Source organism: Monodelphis domestica, chromosome 1 (genome assembly GCF_027887165.1).
Source record: "Monodelphis domestica isolate mMonDom1 chromosome 1, mMonDom1.pri, whole genome shotgun sequence".
In the NCBI taxonomy this organism is placed as follows: domain Eukaryota; kingdom Metazoa; phylum Chordata; class Mammalia; order Didelphimorphia; family Didelphidae; genus Monodelphis; species Monodelphis domestica.
Genome location: NC_077227.1, coordinates 309186716 through 309209472, shown reverse-complemented (window position 1 = coordinate 309209472; position 22757 = coordinate 309186716). Strand labels below are relative to the sequence as shown.

At 36.0% G+C, this 22757-nt stretch overlaps 1 protein-coding gene across 1 annotated transcript; it reads left to right on the top strand.

The window, feature by feature from the left end:
• The first annotated feature begins 6375 nt into the window (after window positions 1-6375).
• Window positions 6376-17438, top strand: UBE2B (ubiquitin conjugating enzyme E2 B). Its single transcript, XM_001365676.5, has 6 exons — window positions 6376-7457; window positions 11859-11939; window positions 13093-13118; window positions 15438-15527; window positions 15906-15994; window positions 16867-17438. The coding sequence occupies exons 1-6, from the start codon at window positions 7414-7416 to the stop codon at window positions 16993-16995; spliced, it is 459 nt and encodes a 152-aa protein (XP_001365713.1). The 5' UTR covers window positions 6376-7413; the 3' UTR covers window positions 16996-17438.
• The last annotated feature ends 5319 nt before the right edge of the window (window positions 17439-22757 follow it).

The window sequence follows — 22757 nt, the reverse complement described above, 5'->3', positions numbered from 1 at the left end:
CAATGTTTTCCTGGTTATGCTCCTCTCACTCTGCGTCACTTGCTAGAGGTTGTTCTAGTTCCCATGGAATTCCTCCACTTTATTATTCCTTTGAGCACAATAGTATTTCATCACCAACATATACCACAATTTGTTCAGCCATTCCCCAATTGAAGGGCATTCCCTCATTTTCCAGTTTTTTGCCACCACAAAGAGTGCAGCTATGAATATTCTTGTACAGGTCTTTTTCCTTATTATCTCTTTGGGGTACAATCCCAGCAATGCTATGGCTAGGTCAAAAGGCAGACAATCTTTTATCACCCTTTGGGCATAGTTCCAAATTGCCCTCCAAAATGGTTGGATCAATTCACAACTCCACCAGCAATGAATTAATGTCCCTACTTTGCCACATCCCCTCCAGCATTCATTACTTTCCATAGCTGTCATATTGGCCAATCTGCTAGATGTGAGGTGATACCTCAGAGTTGTTTTGATTTGCATCTCTCTGATTATCAGAGATTTAGAACACTTTTACATGTGCTTATTAATAGTTTTGATTTCTTTAGCTGAAAACTGCCTATTCATGTCCCTTGCCCATTTTTCAATTGGAGAATGGCTTGATTTTTTTGTACAATTGGTTTAGCTCTTTGTAAATTTGAGTAATTAAACCTTTGTCAGAGGTTTTTGTTATGAAGATTGTTACCCAATTTGTTGCTTCCCTTCTCATTTTAGTTATATTGGTTTTGTTTGTACAAAAACTTTTTAATTTTATGTAATCAAAATTATTTATTTTAATTTTGTGACTCTTTCTAAGTCTTGCTTGGTTTTAAAATCTTTCCCTTCCCAAAAGTCTGGCATGTATACTATTCTGTGTTCACATAATTTACTTATTGTTTCCTTCTTTACGTTCAAGTCATTCACCCATTCTGAGTTTATCTTGGTGTAGGGTGTGAGGTGTTGATCCAAACCTAATCTCTCCCATACTGTCTTCCAATTTTCCCAGCAGTTTTTATTAAATAGTGGATTTTTGTCCCCAAAACTGGGGTCTTTGGGTTTGTCATAGACTGTCTTGCTGAGGTCACTTACCCCAAGTCTATTCCACTGATCCTCCTTTCTGTCTCTTAGCCAGTACCAAGTTGTTATAATGACCACAGCTTTATAATATAGTTGGAAATCTGGGACTGCAAGGCCACCTTCCTTTGCATTTTTTTCATTATTTCCCTGGATATCCTTGATATTTTGTTCTTCCAAATGAACTTTGTTATGATTTTTTCTAATTCAGTAAAAAATTTTTTTGGAAATTCAATGGGTATGGCATTAAATAGGTAGATAAGTTTGGGTAGGATGGACATTTTTATTATATTGGCTCATCCTACCCATGAGCAGTTAATGGTTTTCCAATTACTCAAAGCTAGTTTTAGTTGTGTGGAAAATGTTTTGTAGTTGTGTTCATATAGTTCCTGTGTTTGTCTCGGCAAATACATTCCTAAGTATGTTATATTGTCTAAGGTGATTTTGAATGGAATTTCTCTAATTCCTGCTGCCGAGATGTGTTAGAGATATATAGAAATGCTGATGACTTGTGTGGGTTTATTTTGTATCCTGCAACTTTGCTAAAATTGTTGATTATTTCCACTAGCTTTTTTGTTGATTCTCTAGGATTCTTTAAGTAGACCATCATGTTATCTGCAAAGAGTGATAGCTTGGTCTCCTCATTGCCAATTTTAATACCCTCACTTTCTTTTTCTTCTCTAATTGTTACTGTTAGGATTTCTAGTACAATGTTGAATAATAAAGGTGATAAGGGGCATCCTTGTTTCACTCCTGATCTTATTGGGAATGCATCTAGTTTATCCCCATTGCAGATGATGTTGGCTGATGGTTTTAGATAGACACAGTTTATTATTTTTAGGAAGGATCCTTCTATTCCTAAACTTTCTAGTGTTTTCAATAGGAATGGGTGTTGTATTTTGTCAAAGGCTTTTTCTGCGTCTATTGAGATTTCTGCATCTATGTGATTTTTGTTGGTTTGCTTGTTGATATGGTCAATTATATGGATGGTTTTCCTCATATTGAACTATCCTTGCATTCCTGGTATGAACCCTACCTGATCAAAGTGAATAACCCTTGTGATTACTTCCTGAAGTCTTTTTGCTAGTATCCTGTTTAAGATTTTTTAATCTATGTTCATTAAGGAGATTGGTCTGTAGTTTTCTTTCTCTGTTTTTGGCCTGCCTGGCTTTGGGATCAGCACCATATTTGTGTCGTAGAATGAATTTGGTAGAATTCCCTCTTTGCTTATTATGTCAAATAGTGTGTATAGTATTGGGATTAGCTATTCTTTGAATGTTTGATAGAATTCACTTGTGAATCCATCTGGTCCTGGGGATTTTTTCTTTGGGAGTTCTTTGATGGCCTGTTCAATTTCTTTTTTCTGATATGGGATTATTTAAGAATTCTATTTCTTCTTCTGTTAATCTAGACAATTTATATTTTTATAAATGTTCATCCATATCACCTAGATTGGCATATTTATTGCCATATAATTGGGCAAAATAGTTTTTAATGATTGCCTTAATTTCCTCTTCATTGGAGATGAGTTCTCCCTTTCCATCCCTAATACTGTTAATTTGATTTTCTTCTTCCCTCTTTTTTATTAGATGGACCAGTATTTTGTCTATTTTGTTTTTTCAAAATACCAGCTTCTAGTCTTATTTATTAGTTCAATAGTTTTATCACTTTCAATTTTATTAATTTCTCCCTTAATTTTTAGGATCTCTAATTTGGTTTTCTTCTGCGGATTTTTAATTTGTTCACTGTCAAGTTTTTGATTTGCATGTCCAATTCATTGATCTCTGCCCTCCCTAATTTGTTAATATATGAACTCAAGGATATAAATTTTCCCCTGAGTAATGCTGTGGCTGCATCCCATAGAGTATGAAAGGATGTCTCATCGTTGTCATTTTCTTCAATGAAATTATTGTTTCTATGATTTGTTCTCTGACTAGTTGGTTTTGGAGAATCATATTATTTAATTTCCAATTAGTTTTTGATTTAGCTCTCCTTATACCCTTACTGATTGTTATTTTTATTGCCTTATAATCTGAAAAGGCTGCATTTATTATTTCTGCTTTTCTGCAGTTGTATGCCATATCTTTATGACCTAGTATATGGTCAATCTTTGTGAATGTGCCATGTGCTGCTGAAAAGAAGGTGTATTTGTTTTTTTCCCTATTTTTCTCCATATATCTACTAATTCTATTTTTTCTAAGATTTCATTCATCTCTTTTACCTCTTTCTTATTTATTTTTTGATTTGATTTATCTAAATTTGATAATGGTAGGTTCAGGTCTCCCACTAGTATGGTTTTACTATCTATTTCCTCCTTCAATTATACTAGTTTCTCCATTAGAAATTTGGGTGCTATACCATTTGGTGCATACATGTTGATTACTGATATTTCCTCATTATCTATACATCCTTTTATCAGGATGTATTTACCTTCCCTATCCCTTTTAATCAGATCTATTTTTACTTTGACTTTGTCAGATGTCATGATTACAATTCCTGCCTTCTTTCTGTCAGTTGAGGCCCAATAGGTCTTGCTCCACCCTTTAATTCTGACCTTGTGAGTATCTACTCACTTCATGTGTGTCCCTTGTAGACAACATATGGTAGGATTCTGGATTCTAATCCACTGTCCTATTTGTCTATGTTTTATGGATGAGTTCATCCCATTTGCACAGGGTTAGCATGGCCACTGGACTAAATAAAATTGCCAAACAATATGCATAGAGAGAATCAGGCCAAATATAGACCCTTTAGGGGAAACACCCATGTTAAGGAGTCCTAACTACTTTTGAGCTCTAGACATACATCTACAACTGCCTTTAGGTTATATCTGATATTCTATCCACATTTTTAGTTACTATTTCTGCTTGTTGCACCATCAGTTATTGGATCTTCTATGTTTACAACCTTAGGCTTATCTTTAATTTTTCTCTTTTCATCACTTCATACTCCATCAGTTACTAGGTGGTACTATAAAAGTCTATCTCCATATCTTTTGAATTCCTAATTACTCTGATCCCTTATCACCAATTGCCTGCCAGACATATCAGATGTATCTCAAACTTTAACATGTTTAAAGCAGAATTCATTGGTTTCTTCCCTCCTTCAAAACCTGTCCCACTTTTATAGATTTAAAGGCAATTCAAACTCTTCCTTTTTGTAGGTGAGAGAAATGAAGCAGAGAGGTTGGTGTCTTGTGCAAAGCCAGGATCTGAACCCATTTCATCTGATTCCAGACCTGGCACTTTAACTTTTAACTATAATGATGACTCAATTTCCCTGACTCTATTGATAGCACTATTATCTTTCAGTCACTCAGGTCCATGACCTGGAGGTTGTCCATGACTCTTTCTTCTCCCTCAATACCCAGATTCCAATCAATAAACAACTCTTGCAATTGCTTCTTCCCCAACATTTCTCACAGCCTCTGCCCTAGTTCAAGCCTTCATCACCATTTACTTTACTTTGCAATAGTTTCCCTAATTGTATTCCACCACTTTGTCTTTCCTTTCTTCAATCCATTCTCAACACATTTCTTAAAACATCTGAACCTGCCAACCCCTTACTTAAAAACCTTAAATGCAACTTTTTTGTCTCAGGGTAAAATGTAAACATTTTAGTTTGGCATCTGCAGCCCTCCATAATATGACTCCCACTTGTATTTCTAGTTTTCTTTCACCTTACTCCTTTTTATGCCATCTCCAATCCAATCAAACTGACCTGCTAGCAATTGTATTCTATAAAATAGTCCATTTCTCTCCTCCATGCCTTTGTATAATTGTATAATCTAGAAATCTATTTTCTAGAAAACACTTCTTCCATTATCTGTCTCTGTCTCAGAGACAGGTTTCTTCAAAGCACAACTTAAATGCCTTTCCAAATCCTCCCAGTTAATAGCACTTTCCCTCTTGAAATTATTTTGTATTCAGGTCAGTCAATTAGAATTTATTAAACAATTATTATGGCCTAGGAACTGTGCTAAGGACAGGAACACAAAGGAGGGCAAAAAAAAAAAGGTCTCCTCCTACTCCTCAGGAGCTCACAATCTAAAGAGCAAAAAGATAATAGACAGGATAAATTGAAGGTAATCTGGAGGATGGTATTAAGATTAAGGAGACCTGGGAAAGGTTTCTTGCAGAAATTAGGACTTTAGCTGAGACTCAAAGAAAGCCTGAGAAACAAGAGGTGGAGATGAAGGAGAGCTTCCCAGGCATGGAGGACAAGCCAGGGAAAAATGGATCCTACCTTTCTTTTAGAAAATCTTTCAAAAAGTCATGTGTCCATTAGAAGATAGACTTGTCTTCATTTATATTTGTATTCTCACCAGCCCCTGCCTAGAATAAGTGTTCACATAGTCACTTGATACAGGTTTGCTGAATTGTTAGTGACTTAACTTAGTTATAGCTATTATAAAATACATACTAACAACATATATTAAGAATGCTACAGTAAGTATAGAGGGTGATCAATTAACACTTTTGAGACAAGCATAACTCCAACAAAGGATTAAGCAATGCTTTATTATAATGTTACTATAGTTCCAGGTATATCTGAGTGTACCATAGTATCCTTAAGGTTTGTTTTCTTTCAATAGAGATAATGAAGTGATATCAGGTCAGCATTTGTCTCATTTTTTACATATTCTCCAAAGAATCTGGAGAGGATGTTCATCACTTAACTTGCCAGGTGGAAATTTCCTTCAGTCTGTTAAAATCATAAATCTCTTTCTACAAAATGACAATAAATTTCTGGACTTATTGATATGTATAGGCTCCTGACATTAAAAATTCCATTGGGTCACTGATTATATCATAATTATCTTTGTATCTCACAGGGATCTTAATTACCTTTGGATCTCTTTGAGCAGCTAGTATCCTGCTTGCACACTGTACTTATTAATAAACAATTCATGAACAAATGAAAAAATAAGGACCAACATTATATTAAATTCCAACCAAATTCCAATCTGTAATGTATCAACTTTTTTCAAAGCAGAATGATTTCTTATAGACAAAAATCCACTAATTCTTACTGGTACAAATCCTCAAATGAAAAAATCAGATTCAAGAAAAAGTTATACCTGAAATAAATCTGAACATACAAACCTGCCTAGAATGTCCAACTCTGGAATAACCTCAGTGCAGCGAAGAATTGGAGCTATGTATGCCCATATTTGGGCATTTTAATTCCTTTTTATGTGTCTGTCGCCATTTGTTGTTGCCCATCGCTAAAAACTCTTCTCTCTACTACGGTCCTACAGGGCAATACATAGAAGTAACATTTCTACAGATTGAGAACTGTGTTTCTGCTCTGTACTTTTGGGGGACGAGGGGGGGACGAGGGGTGGGTATGTGGAGGGATGGAGAAGAATTTAAGCCTCAAATTATATTGGCACAATTGGTTAGATTTTAAACAAGCTATTGTCCCAGGGCGCTTAAGTGCCTCCTTTCTAAGAAATAACCCACCTAGCTAAATTTGGAGTTTCGATCTCCAGGGGGGCTGCAGGACGGTGACTCATTCCACCACAGGAATTCGTAAAGGCCTCTCAAATAATAAGGGTAGCAAAGTTCGTCAGGAGACGGAGTGCCTGCGACAACGAAATCTTCCCGGTTTTGAAAGAGGAAGGCAAAAAGAAATGCAAGCCTTCATTCCGACCAGGGAGTATGTCTACTGCTTTCTGACTGGTAGCAAGGACAACAGCTTGTTAGAAGATGACTGAAAAGAACCATCACCAAACAAGCTCCTTCCATCAACAGCAAAGTCGCCAACCTCTCCTCGAAACTTCACGGTTCCAGTCCAGTCCCCGAGACCTTTCTGCCTGCGTCACAGGGCCACGTGGTCTAGTTCCCTCCCCCTCATCTGAATTGTTGACAGTATCACCGAGTGTCACGTGATGTGACGTCATTGTCCTTCCTCCAGCCTGAAATCTCAGGAGCTGGCTGCATCACCCCCACCGGCATCTCCGACTCCTCCCCACTCGGACGAGTCTAAGACAGTATCAAGGGGGAACTAGGAGAAGATTGGTTGTAATACAATTTCACTTACGCACTATACAAAGGAAATGAGGCGGAAATAAAGCATATTTTATGGAAGAATAGTGCGACAGTCGAAGGCTGATATTTTTCTGATGAAGGACGTAGAATTCGTTCATACTACTCCCTTCCCTCCCCCTCCTACAAAGTCGCCATAGTGGTACAGGCGGAGGGCGGAGGGATCTTCTGTGCAGCGGATGAAGAAGTCATTGCGGGTTGTTTGTGAAGCTTTGGCGGTGGCGGTGCTCCTGAGTGCTACGGCCGGGGGGGTGGGGGGTGGGGAGCTCGGGACTCTTTTCTCTCACACAGACCGCGGGGGAGCGGGGGGATCATGTCGACCCCGGCCAGGAGGAGGCTCATGCGGGACTTCAAGCGGTAACTGCCCCAGTAGATCACCCCGTCCTAGATTCCAGAGGGCTTCCTCTCTTCTCCGAAGCCTTTTCGGCAGGAGGGGTGACTGGAGGCCAGCCAGGCCGCAGGGCACCTTCCTTTTCGCTCCGCGACGCGGCCTGGCCTGTCTTAGATCCCCGGTTGGGTCTGGGGGTAGGGGCCGGGTTTGAGGTGGCTCCCTACCGGAGCTCGCTGCACTCAGTAACCCTTCAGTTCTGGGCCAAGGGAATTCCAATTTTTATCCCCCCCTTCCCTAGGCGAAAATGTGGGGGAAAGGGGTCTGCACAGGCCTCCTGCTTCTTCGCCTACCTCTTTATTCCCATATGGAGAAGGGAGCTCCGACACCCCCGTGTTTGGAGAACGGAGGGCTAGTCTCAGTTTCGTTTGGTTTTGTAATAGAGGAAGGAGATTGGACACCCCCATGTTTGGACCCGAAGCTGGGGGGAGGGTGCTGACTTTCTTGGCCGGCTTGGGTTTCATTGTTAATTTAATTAGAGGCGAAAGTCGAGTGACCCCCCAGGTTTGGAGGAGGGTGGAGTGGGTATAGCTCTTTTGTCCCCCCCACCTCCATCCTTCTCTGCTCCACTTGTTATTGTATGCCCTAGCGGAGTGTCCTTTTCCCTGAAGGAGGATCCCCTTCCCCCAACCGGAATCTTAGTTCTGTTTTTCTAATTGAATCCTATTCCCTCACCTCGGGGTTTGGGTTTGGGCCTTTAGTAACCCCCCAGTCCTTTGGTGAGAGGGTGGAGAATTTGGAGGAAGCTGGAGATTAAGTCTCTTCCTCCCCCTCTTTACCCCCCTCCGGGAAAAAAATGCAAAAACAAAAAACTGCCTTACTGGCTGCTAAGCCCAACCAAAACCACCCTTTCAAGGCCTCCTAACAGCTAGTTAGGGTTCTGGTGGTATCACTAATTCAGCAGATCACCTTTTAGTTACTAGGAGGAATGTTGGCTAAACCTTTTAACTAGTAACTTTTAACGTTTGAAAAAATGCCTTTCTTGCTAGTATTTAAAGTGGCAGGACAAGGCTCTCCCCTGGTGCATTAGGATTTGATTTTGGGATTTTTATCTGTTGAGAAGGATGGGATTTTGACAAACTAGGTTTTAAGTCATTTACTTACCTTTACATCCGCCTGGGAAATATAAGAAGTGAGAAATGTTACTGAACCTATCCTCTTTTCCTCAACATTTTAATACTTTTTTTTTTTTGCTTAAATAGAAATGATTGGAATGACTTCTTTGTCTAGGGAGAGACCTGTCTTGTTTATCATAAAGTTTTTAGTTACTTAAAAATTAGAGAGCTCTCATTACACCCTTTTAAGTTCTCAGGTGAAGTGCTTCCGATATGTTTTTCCTGAAGCATGAACCACTTGTGTCTCTTAATTCAAAAAGAGCTGTTGTTGGGTGCCTTTTCCCCAGAGGAAAATGGTATGATTCTGCTCAAATGGAATGTGTTTGAATCTTACAAAAAAGAAAAAAAAATTCAGCATGAAGATAAAATACTTCTGATGCAAAGTATTGTATAATTTGCACTAGTATTTTACATATAAAACTTTAGAGCTGAAGCCTTTAAAAGAAGATTCCCTAAATAAGGGTCCTCGGTGTCTGTTGACCCCATCCATATCTTACCTGTTTTTTTCCTGTTATTGGGTAAACACACTTGAAGCACATTCCAGAAAAATTAGAAGTCATATGTATTTGATTAAAAAAAAACAACAGAACAGTTAACATACTTATGGCTCAGATCTTTGGTTAGTTTTCTGAATAATACAATATGGGTTCCAGGTTCAATTCCTCTTTGTTTTTTCTTTTAAAAATTTCTTTGGATACATTTTAATGTTGGCAACAAAACTTTTTATATATTACATTTCTAAATGCTAAAAAAAATTGTACTTTTACAACCACAGTGGGGTTTATTAACAGGAAATTTGATTTTTTGACTATTTTGAAAGATAAACCAATCCTGCAGCTTTGTTGCTGGCTGCTGAACTTGCTTAAGGGGCCATAATGTTTATTCCTGAAGGGAGGGTAGTGAATTGCCCAATGTTAGTTGCAAAAGAGAAATAAATATGCACACTAAACTTAAATTTCCGGTAATTGCCCTTCCTTGATTTATCAGTGGATCACTTCTTTTCACAGACCTTGATATCTTTGGGTACTTTCCTTGTTCTGACCTTTGACTTGATTTTTTTGGAATCTTAATTCTTAATAAAAGTTTTGCCACACCTTGCTGAACAATTGAATGCATCCTTTAAATCCTGGCTGTTTAGAAGTCTTACTAGAGTTAGCCACCTAATTAATTAGCTTTGTGACTAAGCAAGGCACTTAATTTTTTGAGCTTCAGTTTCCCTAATTGCAGAATAAAAGTAGTATTGCATTACTTAACTGTGGTAGTTTTAAAAGCTCAAATGACATTTATATACATATATGTGTGTATACATACATATATAATATAAACTGATTTGTAATCCATAAATCCCTATAAATATTTAACATTTCAGTTGCCGTTTTTGTGTAACAGTCTGTTAGAATCAGAATGGTCAGTCATTACTAGTATAAGACTTATTTACTATGAACAATTCTACTCTGCATGATTATATACAAAATTATTTTCATTTATGAAGCTGTGGGATATCATTTGGGGATACTGTACTCAGGAAAAAAACATTGTTACTCTGGGTTACTCTGTCTTATATGGCTTTCTTGCTTTGGTCTGGTTCCTGCCTAATTAAATTTTGGAGAATGGCAGCCAAAAAACCACGGAGAGCTTATAATCAGGAAGTAGCTGAATGCCTGGGTGAACTTGACCCCAGGGAAGGTTATTTGTATGGTTGTTTGTCTAGCCCTGACGTTCACTCCAAACCCCTGTTGTTTTGACTGATTTTTTTGTCACAGCTTTTATAATCATTGAATCTGGTCCTTCCCGGGAAAGGTAAAGAATAATAAAAGATCTATTTGCTTTTGAGAAGTTATTTCTAGATGCTTCCCCATCTTCACTATATCTTAACTAAGCATATAGGGTCTAATGAAAAGAAGTTTTTGCTTACAATTTATTATAGTTATTCAAATCATCCAACTTTTGAGTTTCAGATTCCTCATCTATGAAATGAGGAACTTGAACTAGAACAGGTGATACCAAACTCAAAGGGGGGATTGACTCACTAATCCAAGTATAAGGAAGGATCCTAGGGACTGCATATTGACTTAATTTTAAAATGTAATACTATATATGTTTTGTCTTTTAAAAATTTATTTTGTTAAGTATTTCTCAATTACATTTTAATCCAGTTCCAGCTGGAGAGTGTTATAGACAGCAAATTTGACACCTCAGGATTAGATGACCCTAATTTTCAATATGATTCCAAGTATATTGGGCCTCCTTCCAAACTAAACTGAATTATAAATAAGTTGTTTATTAGTAGACAGGTATACTACTATTAATAACAATAACTAGCATCTCTAGAATGCCTAATATGTGCTAGGCATATTCCATATATTGTCTCATTTGATTCCTCAAACACCCCTATGAGATAGATGTTATTATTGTCCCCATTTTACTTAGGAAACTTAGACCAGTGGTTAAGTGACTTGCCCAGGGTTAACACAGCTTCAGTAGGTGTCTGAGGCTGATAATGAACTCTTTAAGTTTTCCTGACTCCAGGAAGTGCTCGATCCATTGTGCCACCTAGCTGCCTCTAGTAGACATCATTGAACTATTTGTCATTGTAAATTGTATGTTGTCTTCCATGTTGCCAGATAACAAGGGTCAGGATAAAAATATATTGTCATATAGCTTGTGCAAGTATATAAAAATTAATGATGGGACAAAGGACCCAGAGGGACATAATGGAAAGGATAGTAGATTCAAAGTCTGTACCTGGACTTGAATATCAGCTTTGTTCCTTAACTTTAACTTTCTGTGTGATTTGGCAAGTCATTTAATTCTCAGTCCTCAGTTTCCTCACCATAAATTGAACTAGTTAACCTAGATGACTTAATGCCAGCCCCTTCTAGCTTTAAACACTATGATCCAATAATCAGAATTACCTTGGCAGTTGGACTTTCAGTTAATGCTTTGTGTTAAGTTCTTAAGAGAACACCATCCTACTTAATCTGAAGAAAAATCATTGTTCCTAAATCCTGTAAAAACTCCAGAGAACCTGGAGTGCTATATAACTTTAAAGACAACAAGGATTAGGTATCACTAGATTTTTTTCATTCAGAGGTTGAAAAGGAACCTATGTCCTTTCAGCAAAGACTTGGAGATACTTCTAGTTTAAAGTAATGTAGATTGAGTTTCTGAAAGACTATGTGGAACAAACAGCTTTGGTGGACCTTCTCATTGGATTTGATAGTCAACTTTTTTTGTGTGTTTCCTTAATCTTAGATTGCAAGAAGACCCACCTGTGGGTGTCAGCGGCGCACCATCTGAAAACAATATCATGCAGTGGAATGCAGTTATATTTGGGTAAGTAGTAGATGATAACAAGATGATAGGCCTCATCATCCTTTGAACATTTACCATATTGTAGTACATGGAGTTCATCAATAGCTTTAAAAAGCTGCACTAGTGAAATGCAAGTTAGGGGAGGTTCTGCCTAGCACAGTACAAAGGAACCAAATAAGAGACCATTAAGGTATGGAAAAATTAGGGAACTGGACATTTCTACCAGAATTTTTTTTATGGTATTATGAAAATGATCTCACCTGTGCTTTTTGGTCTTTTATACAAATTTATTTAATTGTACTTTATTTGAGCATACCAGTTGAAGTTTTACATTTAGTAAAATGGTACAAGAAAAACTGATGGTCTTCTGTGTCAAGTTAGTCTTGGGTTCCAGTAGAACCCAGAATGAATTTTGGCCTGCTGTGGGGGAAAAGTATCACTTAATTTGGCAATGCTTCACAGGTCTATGTAAATAAAAGTGGACAATTAGTTCCTTATCTCAATAACTATATGTTAAATTGTTAACTTGATTTTTTCTTTACATTTAAAATTCCATTATACCTTATGTATTTTGTAGTATTTTGTTCTTCTCTGCCTTTATTCTGTTTATTTTCTTCCTAGGGTTTTATTGTTGCTATAGACACCATAAGCATTAAATTCAAATTATGTTTGAAGTGAAGTTTTTGATCTAAAAAAAAAAACTTTTGATAACATCTTGAAATAGGGTCCCCCAAAAGTTTTCCCCTTTGTCCCAGAATTTTTATCTAATTGATAGTTTTTAGTAGATGAGTGGGAATAATCTCAGTGAAGGAAGAATAAGCTTATTTTTAACTTAACACAATGGTTATTTTTATTAAAATCCTTAATGGACTCTGCACAGATTGTATTTAAACCTTTTTGGAAAGGTTAAATTGTTATGAGAAGAGGGGAAAAGATTTCAGGGCAAAGAATAATGGCAGTCAAGAAAATGACTTACTGATGATAACTTCAACACCCACATTGGGCTTGGCCTTATTTCTCACTGCAATAATGCTAAAAGATACCAAATCATCCTGGTAACCAGGATAAAGTGGTCTACTCTCAGACATCTTAAATTCTAGTATTTTGATTTCCATCTTAAAAAGGTGATTTGAAGAATATGAGTTAATTGGATTTTTTTTTTAAACTTTTTCAGGCCAGAAGGCACACCCTTTGAGGATGGTAAGTGGTCTTGGTGATCTTTTCTTTGTTCTCTCCAATATGAAGAGGATGTTTTTAAGTAGCAAGTTTGCATATTACTGTATTCTACTTAAAACCTTTTCCTGCTGTGGCTAGCCAGTTTAAAAGCAGACAAAAAAAATTGTAGGCTATTGAGAAGACAGCTCACTTTATCTTCTGAGGCTTAAATGAACCTCATTGCCCTAGTTTATTGCCTGGGGTAGTTGAACAGTAAACTTAAGAGACAGGAACCATGTTGAAAATAGTTTATATTTAGATGGTTTGTAACACAGTAGAGAGATCCCATGAGGTAAACATCAGAAGGTTGGTCATGCCTTTAGGCGGCTGTGACTATATTGGCCTGGTGTTGAACAGGAGTTGTTTTTAAACATTTCTTCCAGTAGCTTCATGTAGAATATTTTACAACACTAGAATTTCCACACTCCTAAGCCAGAGTAAACATTTGTTTTCTCTTTTGCACAAAAGTTTGGTTGTTTTCACAGAGAAGCAGAGAAATCCAAAACTAATTCTGTTAACTATTTAGCTGAACTGATATATTTTTTTAAGCCAGTTCTTGGGATTTTCCTAAAAATAACATCTTTTTAAAATTGAACTACTTAAAATGATCACATTTCTAACATTCATCCATTAGAATTTTAAAATAAGATATTTTAACTCAGATGTGTAATTTCATCAGTGTCAGGAATTCTACTTGTGGAAACTCCTTCCATTTTGCAGATCATCAACTGTTTGTTAACAGTCTTATGGAGTGCCTGGATTTGGTGAGAGGTTAAATGACTCTTGACAGTGCTCACACAACTATTATGGATCAGAAGCAGAATTCCAACTCATTTCTTCCTGATTTCAAAGATGGCCCTCTATCAAACATGCCATTTCTCAATCAAGAGTGCTTAGTTCTTTTTAATAAGATAGCTAGTACTTTTATCTGTAGTGAGCAGTCACAAATCTCAAATACCTATCTGTTATTAAAACTCATTTTCTTCATACTGTTTAAATTGCCAACTCTATTGGATGCAAAATTGAAGTATTTGATTTGCTCATGTGACTTTATGATGAAAAGATCTCAGATTGTAAACGAACAAGGAAATCTTGATGCTGTTAAAAATTTTTTATATTCAAATATTTTAATTCAATAAAGACTTCCTAAAATCCTCCCTAAATAAGAGCCTCTGATGTCAGGGAAAATTAAAGTCATGTTTCATTTGTCTTTTGAATTAGCCTGAGTGCATGCTTGTGTAATATAATATATAAGTAGTAGAGGTAAGAAAAGCTTGAAGCTTGTCTGTTAGATCTTAACAATGAAAGCTGGCCTAAAAGTTTGTTGCTTTTGACTTTATGGAATATGTCAAGTTTACTGTATCCCTCAAACAAGTGTATAAGGCATTCATAGATTAGAGAATTTTAGGTATGGTCACATTTTGGGGCATAAATGATGTTTAAAGCTTAATTTTGAAGTTGAATTCATTTCAGCAACATTTTAAAATTGTTCATTATTTACAAAACACTGTTCTAGTGTTTCTAAGAAAACAAAAAGAATTCTTCCTTTACCAATGCAGGTCACAATCCTCTCTGGAACTCATCATTTTATAGAAAATTGATACGATAATTAAGTCATGCCACAGAGGCATGACTTAAACCAAAGATCTTCTTGACACAAAGACTGGCTCTCTCTTCATGTGGCCACAGCTGCCTCTGCAAGGAATTTAGAGACAAATGCAGAGTGTTCCCTTCAGTTACATAGTTTGATGTGTGACTTGAATACTTTGATAGTAGCAACTTTTAAGTACTTTCAATGAAATGACAACAGCCAAACACCATTTTGCCTTCTAAAAAAATGTGACCATCAACTAGGATCATAGACTTAGAACTAAAAGGAAACTTAGAGATCATTAACCCAGTACAGCCTCTTCATCTTATAGATGAGGAAACTTAGGCTCCTAGAAATTAAGAATCATTCAAGTAATAAGTAAACCAGACTTTAAATCCAAGTTGTCTGATTTCAAATCCATCACCCTATGCCTACCTTAGCTAGGGAGACATTTTACTTAATACCCATTTATTTTTATTGACTAATGGAGAGGAGTGTAAATAAATGAGCCTATGTTGGCAATCCTAACTGTTCCTACCTTAATCATATTACATGCACTTAATATGGCCATCAATAGATAGCACTAATTAACTCTAATAGATGTTAATTATCAAGCTAAAACAGGCAGTTTATGTTTGCATGGTAGTAAGGAAGTACCAAATGATCGCTCCTAATTGTTTTATTGGTTTTGGTTTTGTTTTCTTCCCTCTCAGGTACCTTTAAACTAGTAATAGAATTCTCAGAAGAGTATCCGAATAAACCTCCCACTGTTAGGTTCTTATCAAAGATGTTTCATCCAAATGGTAAGTATCTTTGTACAATCTTGGAATTGTCACATTTCTCATAGGAGCACTTTTTGCTAATGGTGTTGTTTTCTGCCATGGTGTTGTTACTGCCATCTCCATAGTTTGAAATACTGACACAGTTTTAGTGGTCACAGGATCATAATCTTACAGGTAGAAGGTACCTTATATAATAGGTCTAGCCCAGCCCTCTCCTATTGGCATCTAATTAGAATAATTATTTTTCTTGGTGGCATTATTTTTGAGAGAGATCTTTCTTTGGAAGCAAGAAGTTTTTGGAAAATCATTGCAGGCGAGGGAGTATGTATGGGGAAGATTTCTGGGAACTCTTTGAAATATAATAAGGTAAACTTATTGACTTCAGTATTATATTTGCAGTCTATGCCGATGGTAGCATATGTTTAGATATCCTCCAGAATCGTTGGAGTCCAACGTATGATGTGTCCTCTATTTTAACATCAATTCAGGTAAGTAAACTCTTTCTTACTAGAAATAATGCAAATCTGGTTTTCTTTTGGTTGGGTAATCTTGCTGAAGAATCCCAGATAGAGCATTTTTGTTGATTTAAGAGGGTATAGACCTCTATTTACTTAAGGGGAACTGGAGAGAGAATAAGAATCTTGGATAATCGTGTATGAGCAAATATTAAGGTTGCTTAATCCAATAAACTGCATTCCCCTCCCCACCCTTAAGTGCAACATAGATAGCAAAAAAGGTGTGATAGATAATTGTTTTTAAAAATCAGGGAAATAGAATGACAGGAGTTTATTGGGTAGGGTGGCAGTTAGAAAGGAAAGAAGAGTAGTGTGCATCTGGGGGAGGGGGGTTAGCTTTTTGGTTTTTAATATACTTTTTGAAGCTCTCTCTCCTACCCCTTCAGTTTTATACACATCTTATCTAGCATTGTTTTCTCCCTACCTACTCCACCCCATTCACTAGTTAAACACATTTTGTTATATGAAGGAAATTTGAAGCTTTGCTACTAGCTGTTTCACAAGTAACACAACTTAGTCTGAGCCTTTAAAATGCTGGTTGCTAAACTATAACAAGTATATTTGGCAGACAAGTTAGTTTATTGTCTCTTGTATTCTTGAAGAATGTTGTTCTTTTTCTGATTGTCTTTGAATTATGATTCCAAGAGAGTGGATAGTTATTTGCTTTCGAAATTAAGTCCACATCATCAGGAAATGACCATTATTGGAGTTAAGTAACTTGTTAGCTAGAGTTTGTACTAATATCAATAGTTACTCCTTTTGAATGATTTCTGTTGTTTTTATATCATTGTCATGTATTCTGTTTCAAGTATTAAATAGATGTACTTTTCCTCTCTTTATTTCAGTCTCTGCTGGATGAACCTAATCCCAACAGTCCTGCCAATAGCCAGGCAGCGCAGCTTTATCAGGAAAACAAACGAGAATATGAGAAAAGAGTTTCAGCTATTGTTGAACAAAGCTGGAATGATTCATAATAGACAACTGCTCTGTTCATCCTCATCATCATTGTTGTGTATAATTTACCTCTCAGTAGAAAGGCTACCAGAAATTTTAAGTGCCACAGGTTTTAAGGATTTGCATACCTAACGTGTCTGCAAAAAAGAAAAAAAAGCCCTTCAGTTTAGAACCTTTAAAAGCTTGTGTATCTTGATTAATGTACTTTTTATTGCATGGTATGAACTAAGTTATTGCTACATAAATTTGTAATATATCCTGTTTGTATTTTTTTTCCAAGTGTATAATGTTGGTGTGAAGTTTTCATGACAGAATATACACATTTTGTAAATCTGTACTTTTTTCAAATATTGAATGCCTTATTTTTGAATTCTTTAGATTTATAAATTGGAGAAAAGCACTTAAAAGTTTTTTATATATAAATATTACATGTAAAACTGTTAAATACATAACTTCAGTGCAAGAGACTTTGTCACTTATTTCCTTATTTGACTAGGAGGGATTGATGCATAAGTATCTCTCTCCTGTCATTTATATTTGTTTTATCTCTCCAATTTCAAGGGAATAATACATCTCAGTAGTTTGTCAGGAAATAGAAATCAAATGTGTGCTTCTTTGACCAATTATCCATAATAATTTCATATCCTTGTTCTGAACGTACATATTAATTACTCTTAATAGAGTAATTTCTGTACAGTGCTATTTGGTTTCATTATGATGCTTAATTATTGAAGGACTATTTGTCTATTTTGGCCATTTCACCAGTTATTGTAGATTTGGTGAACTCTTAATCTTAACTACTTATTAGCAGTGTTGGTGGGAAATTGAAGTTGTTGGCATGAATTTTTTAAAAATTATGAACTTATTAGTTCATAACTTTTCATTTAGTTCATTCAATTAGTTCATAAAATAAGTCAAGAACCAAATTGTTTTGTTTTATCAAGGCAGTTTTAGAAAGGAATTATTTAGCCTATTTGTTTAATATGCCAACTTTTAATATAGGTCTATACTTCTTTCCCAAAGCTAAACATACTTCAGGGTCTTCTATTTTACTCTCCTATGGGGAAAAAAATTCCCTCAATTGTGCAAAAACTAGTTGTACGTGAAGTTTACAGGACCGTTACAAGTCAACGATGATTCAGAAAGCTAAAGCTAAGATGTATAAGAATAAATGGGAAACAGCTTTCCATATGATGAACTTGAGAGTTCTTATTTCCTGTCCATCTCCCAAAAATAGGATATCGAAAATTAATCCTCTTTTGTTCCAATATTGGTGGGTTTGTGCCTCTATATATAGCTAAAGCACCTAGAGAGGTAACCTTAAGTGTGTTTTTCATCAAATTCATGCAAGTCTCTTCAGAAGTACATACATAAACCTTACTGCAATGGCACACACCAAAAGGGAAATGACAGCATATATGATCTGGACAGATAATATGGCACCCATAATAACTTTTTAAAGAAATTGTAATAGGAGACATAACTCCTGGCATTAAGAATAAATTGGGTGGTTGAAATTATATAAATTGAAGGGGGAAATTTTTGAGTTTTCCAAAATTGTTGATTAGAAACTCCTGGCAAAAATAGTGGTGATAGCATTTAAAAGTGTCTATTTAGAGGTGTTTTGATATAAGTGGGTAATGCTTTTATAATTGCCAAATATTTGTATACTTTCTGAATACCCTTAACTTTAAAGACTGACTAGTAGTTTTTGGACAATAGAGGTGTGGGGTATGTCCATATTGACATGTTACCTCATGAATACTGTTGGGTAATCAAAAAATAATATTGGATAATCTTTCAAAAATCAGTTTAATCCTCATGACTATCTTTCCTAGTTTAAACCCAGAATATATCAGAAATTGATGAAAAATTATAAGTTTAAACTGTTAAGCCTAAAACTTAAGAATAGATCTTTATAAATTTCTTTGGAAATAGAATTATTTTGTAGGAAAACTTCAAAGATACTTATGAATCCAGTCAAAAGTAAATTGAGGACGTGGGAGGTCCTGGGTTCAAATAGGGCCTCAAGACACTTCCTAGTTGTGTGACCCTGGGCAAGTCACTTAACCCCCATTGCCTAGCCCTTGCCATTCTGCCTTGGAATTAATACACAGTATTAATTCCAAGATGGAAGGACTTTCTTGGAGAAAAATTAGAAGAGAAATAGTGCTGCTTTCTCTTTAGCATTGACCTAAATGCTTAATGTTGTCTTTTTTAAATGGTGATGACAGCCTATTTGGTAATCTTCCTTTTTTTAATAGACAAATTCATTTTTCATTTTTTATTCCAAATTTTTTTTGGAAAATACAGGGACAACTGACTAGGCCTATGATTTCATAAGTATAGAGAGTGCCTAAAAAAAGGAAATTGGCTCTGCTATTGCAAGTCAACATCTTTTCTCCAACTAATGAGAATTGTGGACAGCATGTAGAGATTAAATGACTTGTCTGTGGTCATACTTTGGAAGTAGGACTTGAACTCCTGTCTTAAAGGTCAGCTTGATCCATTCATTATACCATGTTGCCATGTAAGTAGGCTTTTAAAAATAATAAATCCCATTTTCTAGTGGCAAGAATAGGCTAAAAGTACTTTCTATGGATGATAATTTAGTGAGAAACAAAACCTGAGTACTCAGTTTTTGTTTCTCACTAAATTATCGTGTTGTGGAATGAATTAGGAGATCATAATTTCTATTGACTTCCCATCAGAAAAATGAGGTTGACAGAGATGATCTTTAAGGTCTCTTCCAGTTCTAATGCTTTCTGATAACCACTTAAATCACTTAATCCATTTGATTTCATTAATATTAGCTCACATTTCTATAGTAGCTTCACACAGATTTCTTCATGATATCCCTATGATGAGAATACATATCGGCATGCAAAGTTTTAAGTTGTTAACCAGTTACATAACTGATTATTGGGTAGTGAGACTCCCCAGTTAGAGGCTCTTTGCATTCAACCATTCTATTCCTTTTCCATGCAAATAGTTATTTCAGCCTTATTTTGGCTCTACATGAGCCAAATGAATTTTGAGAAATAGTATTGAGGGGAGAAAGAACTAAAAAAAATAGGAAAAAATAATTTTTATGAGTCATTTCCCTTGGGATGTCTGGAAATCTTCATTTGAACAAAAGTGAGATAGCAAGTTAAATCCCATTTCTATAGCAGTTTAATGTTTTGATAAGTACTTAAAACTAAGGTAGTGACTAGGATAGGTTTTCCCTTGCAGTTGAGAAAATAAGGCCCAGGGATCAGTGATTTGAAGGCAGATCTTAAAACTCAGGTCTTGACTCCATTAGTCTTTATATGTTGCTGCAATATTTATAAACGTTTGATGTTCTTCAGGATATGCAGTCCTTTCTCAGACTTATTGCCAATTAGAAATGATCTTGGTCTTCCTAGCACTGAACATGTTGCTTGACAAATATATTCCTAATGGCTCATGGTTTTGACACATGAAAAGGTAACTGTTGAGGGGTGAGCCCATCAGCTTGCAGTAAGCAATAATCAATGAAACCTTGCTTATGTAGGGAAATATGTAAATGATGGAGTAAAGTCAATAACTGGAAAGTTGTTAAAGACAAAAGAAATTGTCCTAAGTCGGCATTCTCTGTTCTTTATCAAATGGAAAACTGGTGAAAGAAGCCACTTTGAATCCTGTTGAAAGAACCAACCTGTCATAATTTGGAGCAAAAGAAAGTAATTTTCTCCCTAATTGTTCTAGGGGGATATGGTGAACAGCAATCATATTAAAAACCAAATTTTGGGGGAAATCTGGGTTTCCTCCATCTTTCAAGGAAAGGAATAAGGTAAAGTCATTATTACTCAAAAACATTTTTAGTTGGTAACTGAAAAAAATTTTCTTTTCAGGTATGTTCTACAAGTTTGAAATTCTTTTACAAGTCTTTTTTTAAAGGTAGGTATGGGAATTATTAAGCGACTTTCCTTTTGGATAAACTTGTTAGAAAAATCTTTGATCTATCAGTTATTTCACAGAATTGTATTTATTCAAAATATAAAGGCCCTGAAGGAAGAAGCATCTCTTTTTAGCTGGAAACCAAAGGGGAGGAGGGTTGCCCATCAGTTAGGAAGTGGCTAAATAAATTATCTGAATGTAATGGAATACTATTTTAAGAAACAATAAAGGGAATGGTTTCAGAGAAACCTGGGAGGACTTGTATAAACTGATGCAATGAAAAGTAAGCAAAACCAGTAAATCAATTTATATACAGTATCAACATTGTTAAGATCATCAACTTTGAAAGACTCAACTATGATCACAATGACCAATCACAGTTGCAGAGGATCTCTAATAAAACATACCACCTGACAGGTGTGAACTTGGGGTATAGATTGAAGCATTTTTTTTTAATTTGGTCAATGCTGGAATTTTGCTTGTCTGCATATGTATTACAAGAGTTTTGTTTTTTTCATTGTGGCAGGAGGAGATAGGGAGAGAAAAAATATTTTTGTTAATTGGAAATTAAAACAAAAGGAAATAAAAGGTCCCCATCAAAATCCAATTTGATGGTGAATAGTGAAATGGCCCGAAGCCTAGGAGAAGACAGAGAAACTAAGAGGTTGAATAATGACTTTTACAAGGAACTATCTACCTACCTAAGAAAATTGCATTGTAAGGTTCCTTCCAGTTCCAATGTTCTACAGCTCTTTACATGGTATGAGAGGAAAAGGGAATGCATCTGGCAAGTATGAAAATCAAAGCTGCTCTGAGCTTGCCAGTGATTTCTTAATTGCTAAATATGATAGCCATTTCTCAGTTCTCTTTCTGACATCTCAAGCTTTTGGTACTTGATTCAGACCGACTCTTCCAGGATGTTTTTCTTCCTTTGGAGTCTAAAGCAATTCTGTCTTGGTGTTCCTTCTTGCCCATCACATACCTTGGTTTTTTAACATAATCCATATCTTACCACCTAACCATGGCTGACCCCAAGACTGATTCTGAACCCTTCTCTCTTCCTTATACCTCCTCTGGTGATCTCATCAACTCCCCTGAGTTCAATTATCTTTCTATGCATATGACTCCCCAAACTCTATATCCCTAATCTCTCCTGCATCACCAACTGCTTTCTAGACATCTCCATCTCAAAGTCTAATAGACATCTCAAGCTCAATGTAACCAAAATGGAACTTTCTTCCCCTTTCCTAATAACTCTTACCCCAAACTTCCCTATTTCTATCAGGGATTTCTATCACCATCTTTATAATTACTCACAAATGACAACATCCTTAACTCTTCCTTCTCCCTAATCTTCCCATATCTAATCACTAATAAAGTTACTGAATCTTATAAAAGAATCTACTTCTACAACTCTTGCCTCTGTCCCCTTCTATCCATTTCACTTGTTCAAGTCTCTTACCTAGATTACTGCAATGGCTGGCTTTCATTCCATACAGCTGCCAAAAAGCATCTGACCATGTCACTCCTCTGCTCAAGGTTTAAATGCTTTTTGGTTTCTGTGATGAAATGCAAACTCCCAGGAAGGCATCTGAAATTTTTCATTGTCTTGCTCTAAACCAGCGGTTCTCAACCTCTCAATTTGTAGCAATGAGAATACATAATGCGTATCAGGTATTTACATTCCGAATCATAACTGTAGCGAAACTGTATTGCGGGGTCACGGCATTAGAAAGGTTGAGAACCACTGCCCTAGACTATCTTCAGATTTATTTTATGTCTTTGTCCTTACTCTACAATCCCAGTAATATGGCCTTCTTGCTCATCTTTTTATGTTTAACATGATTCATTTTCTTTCCCT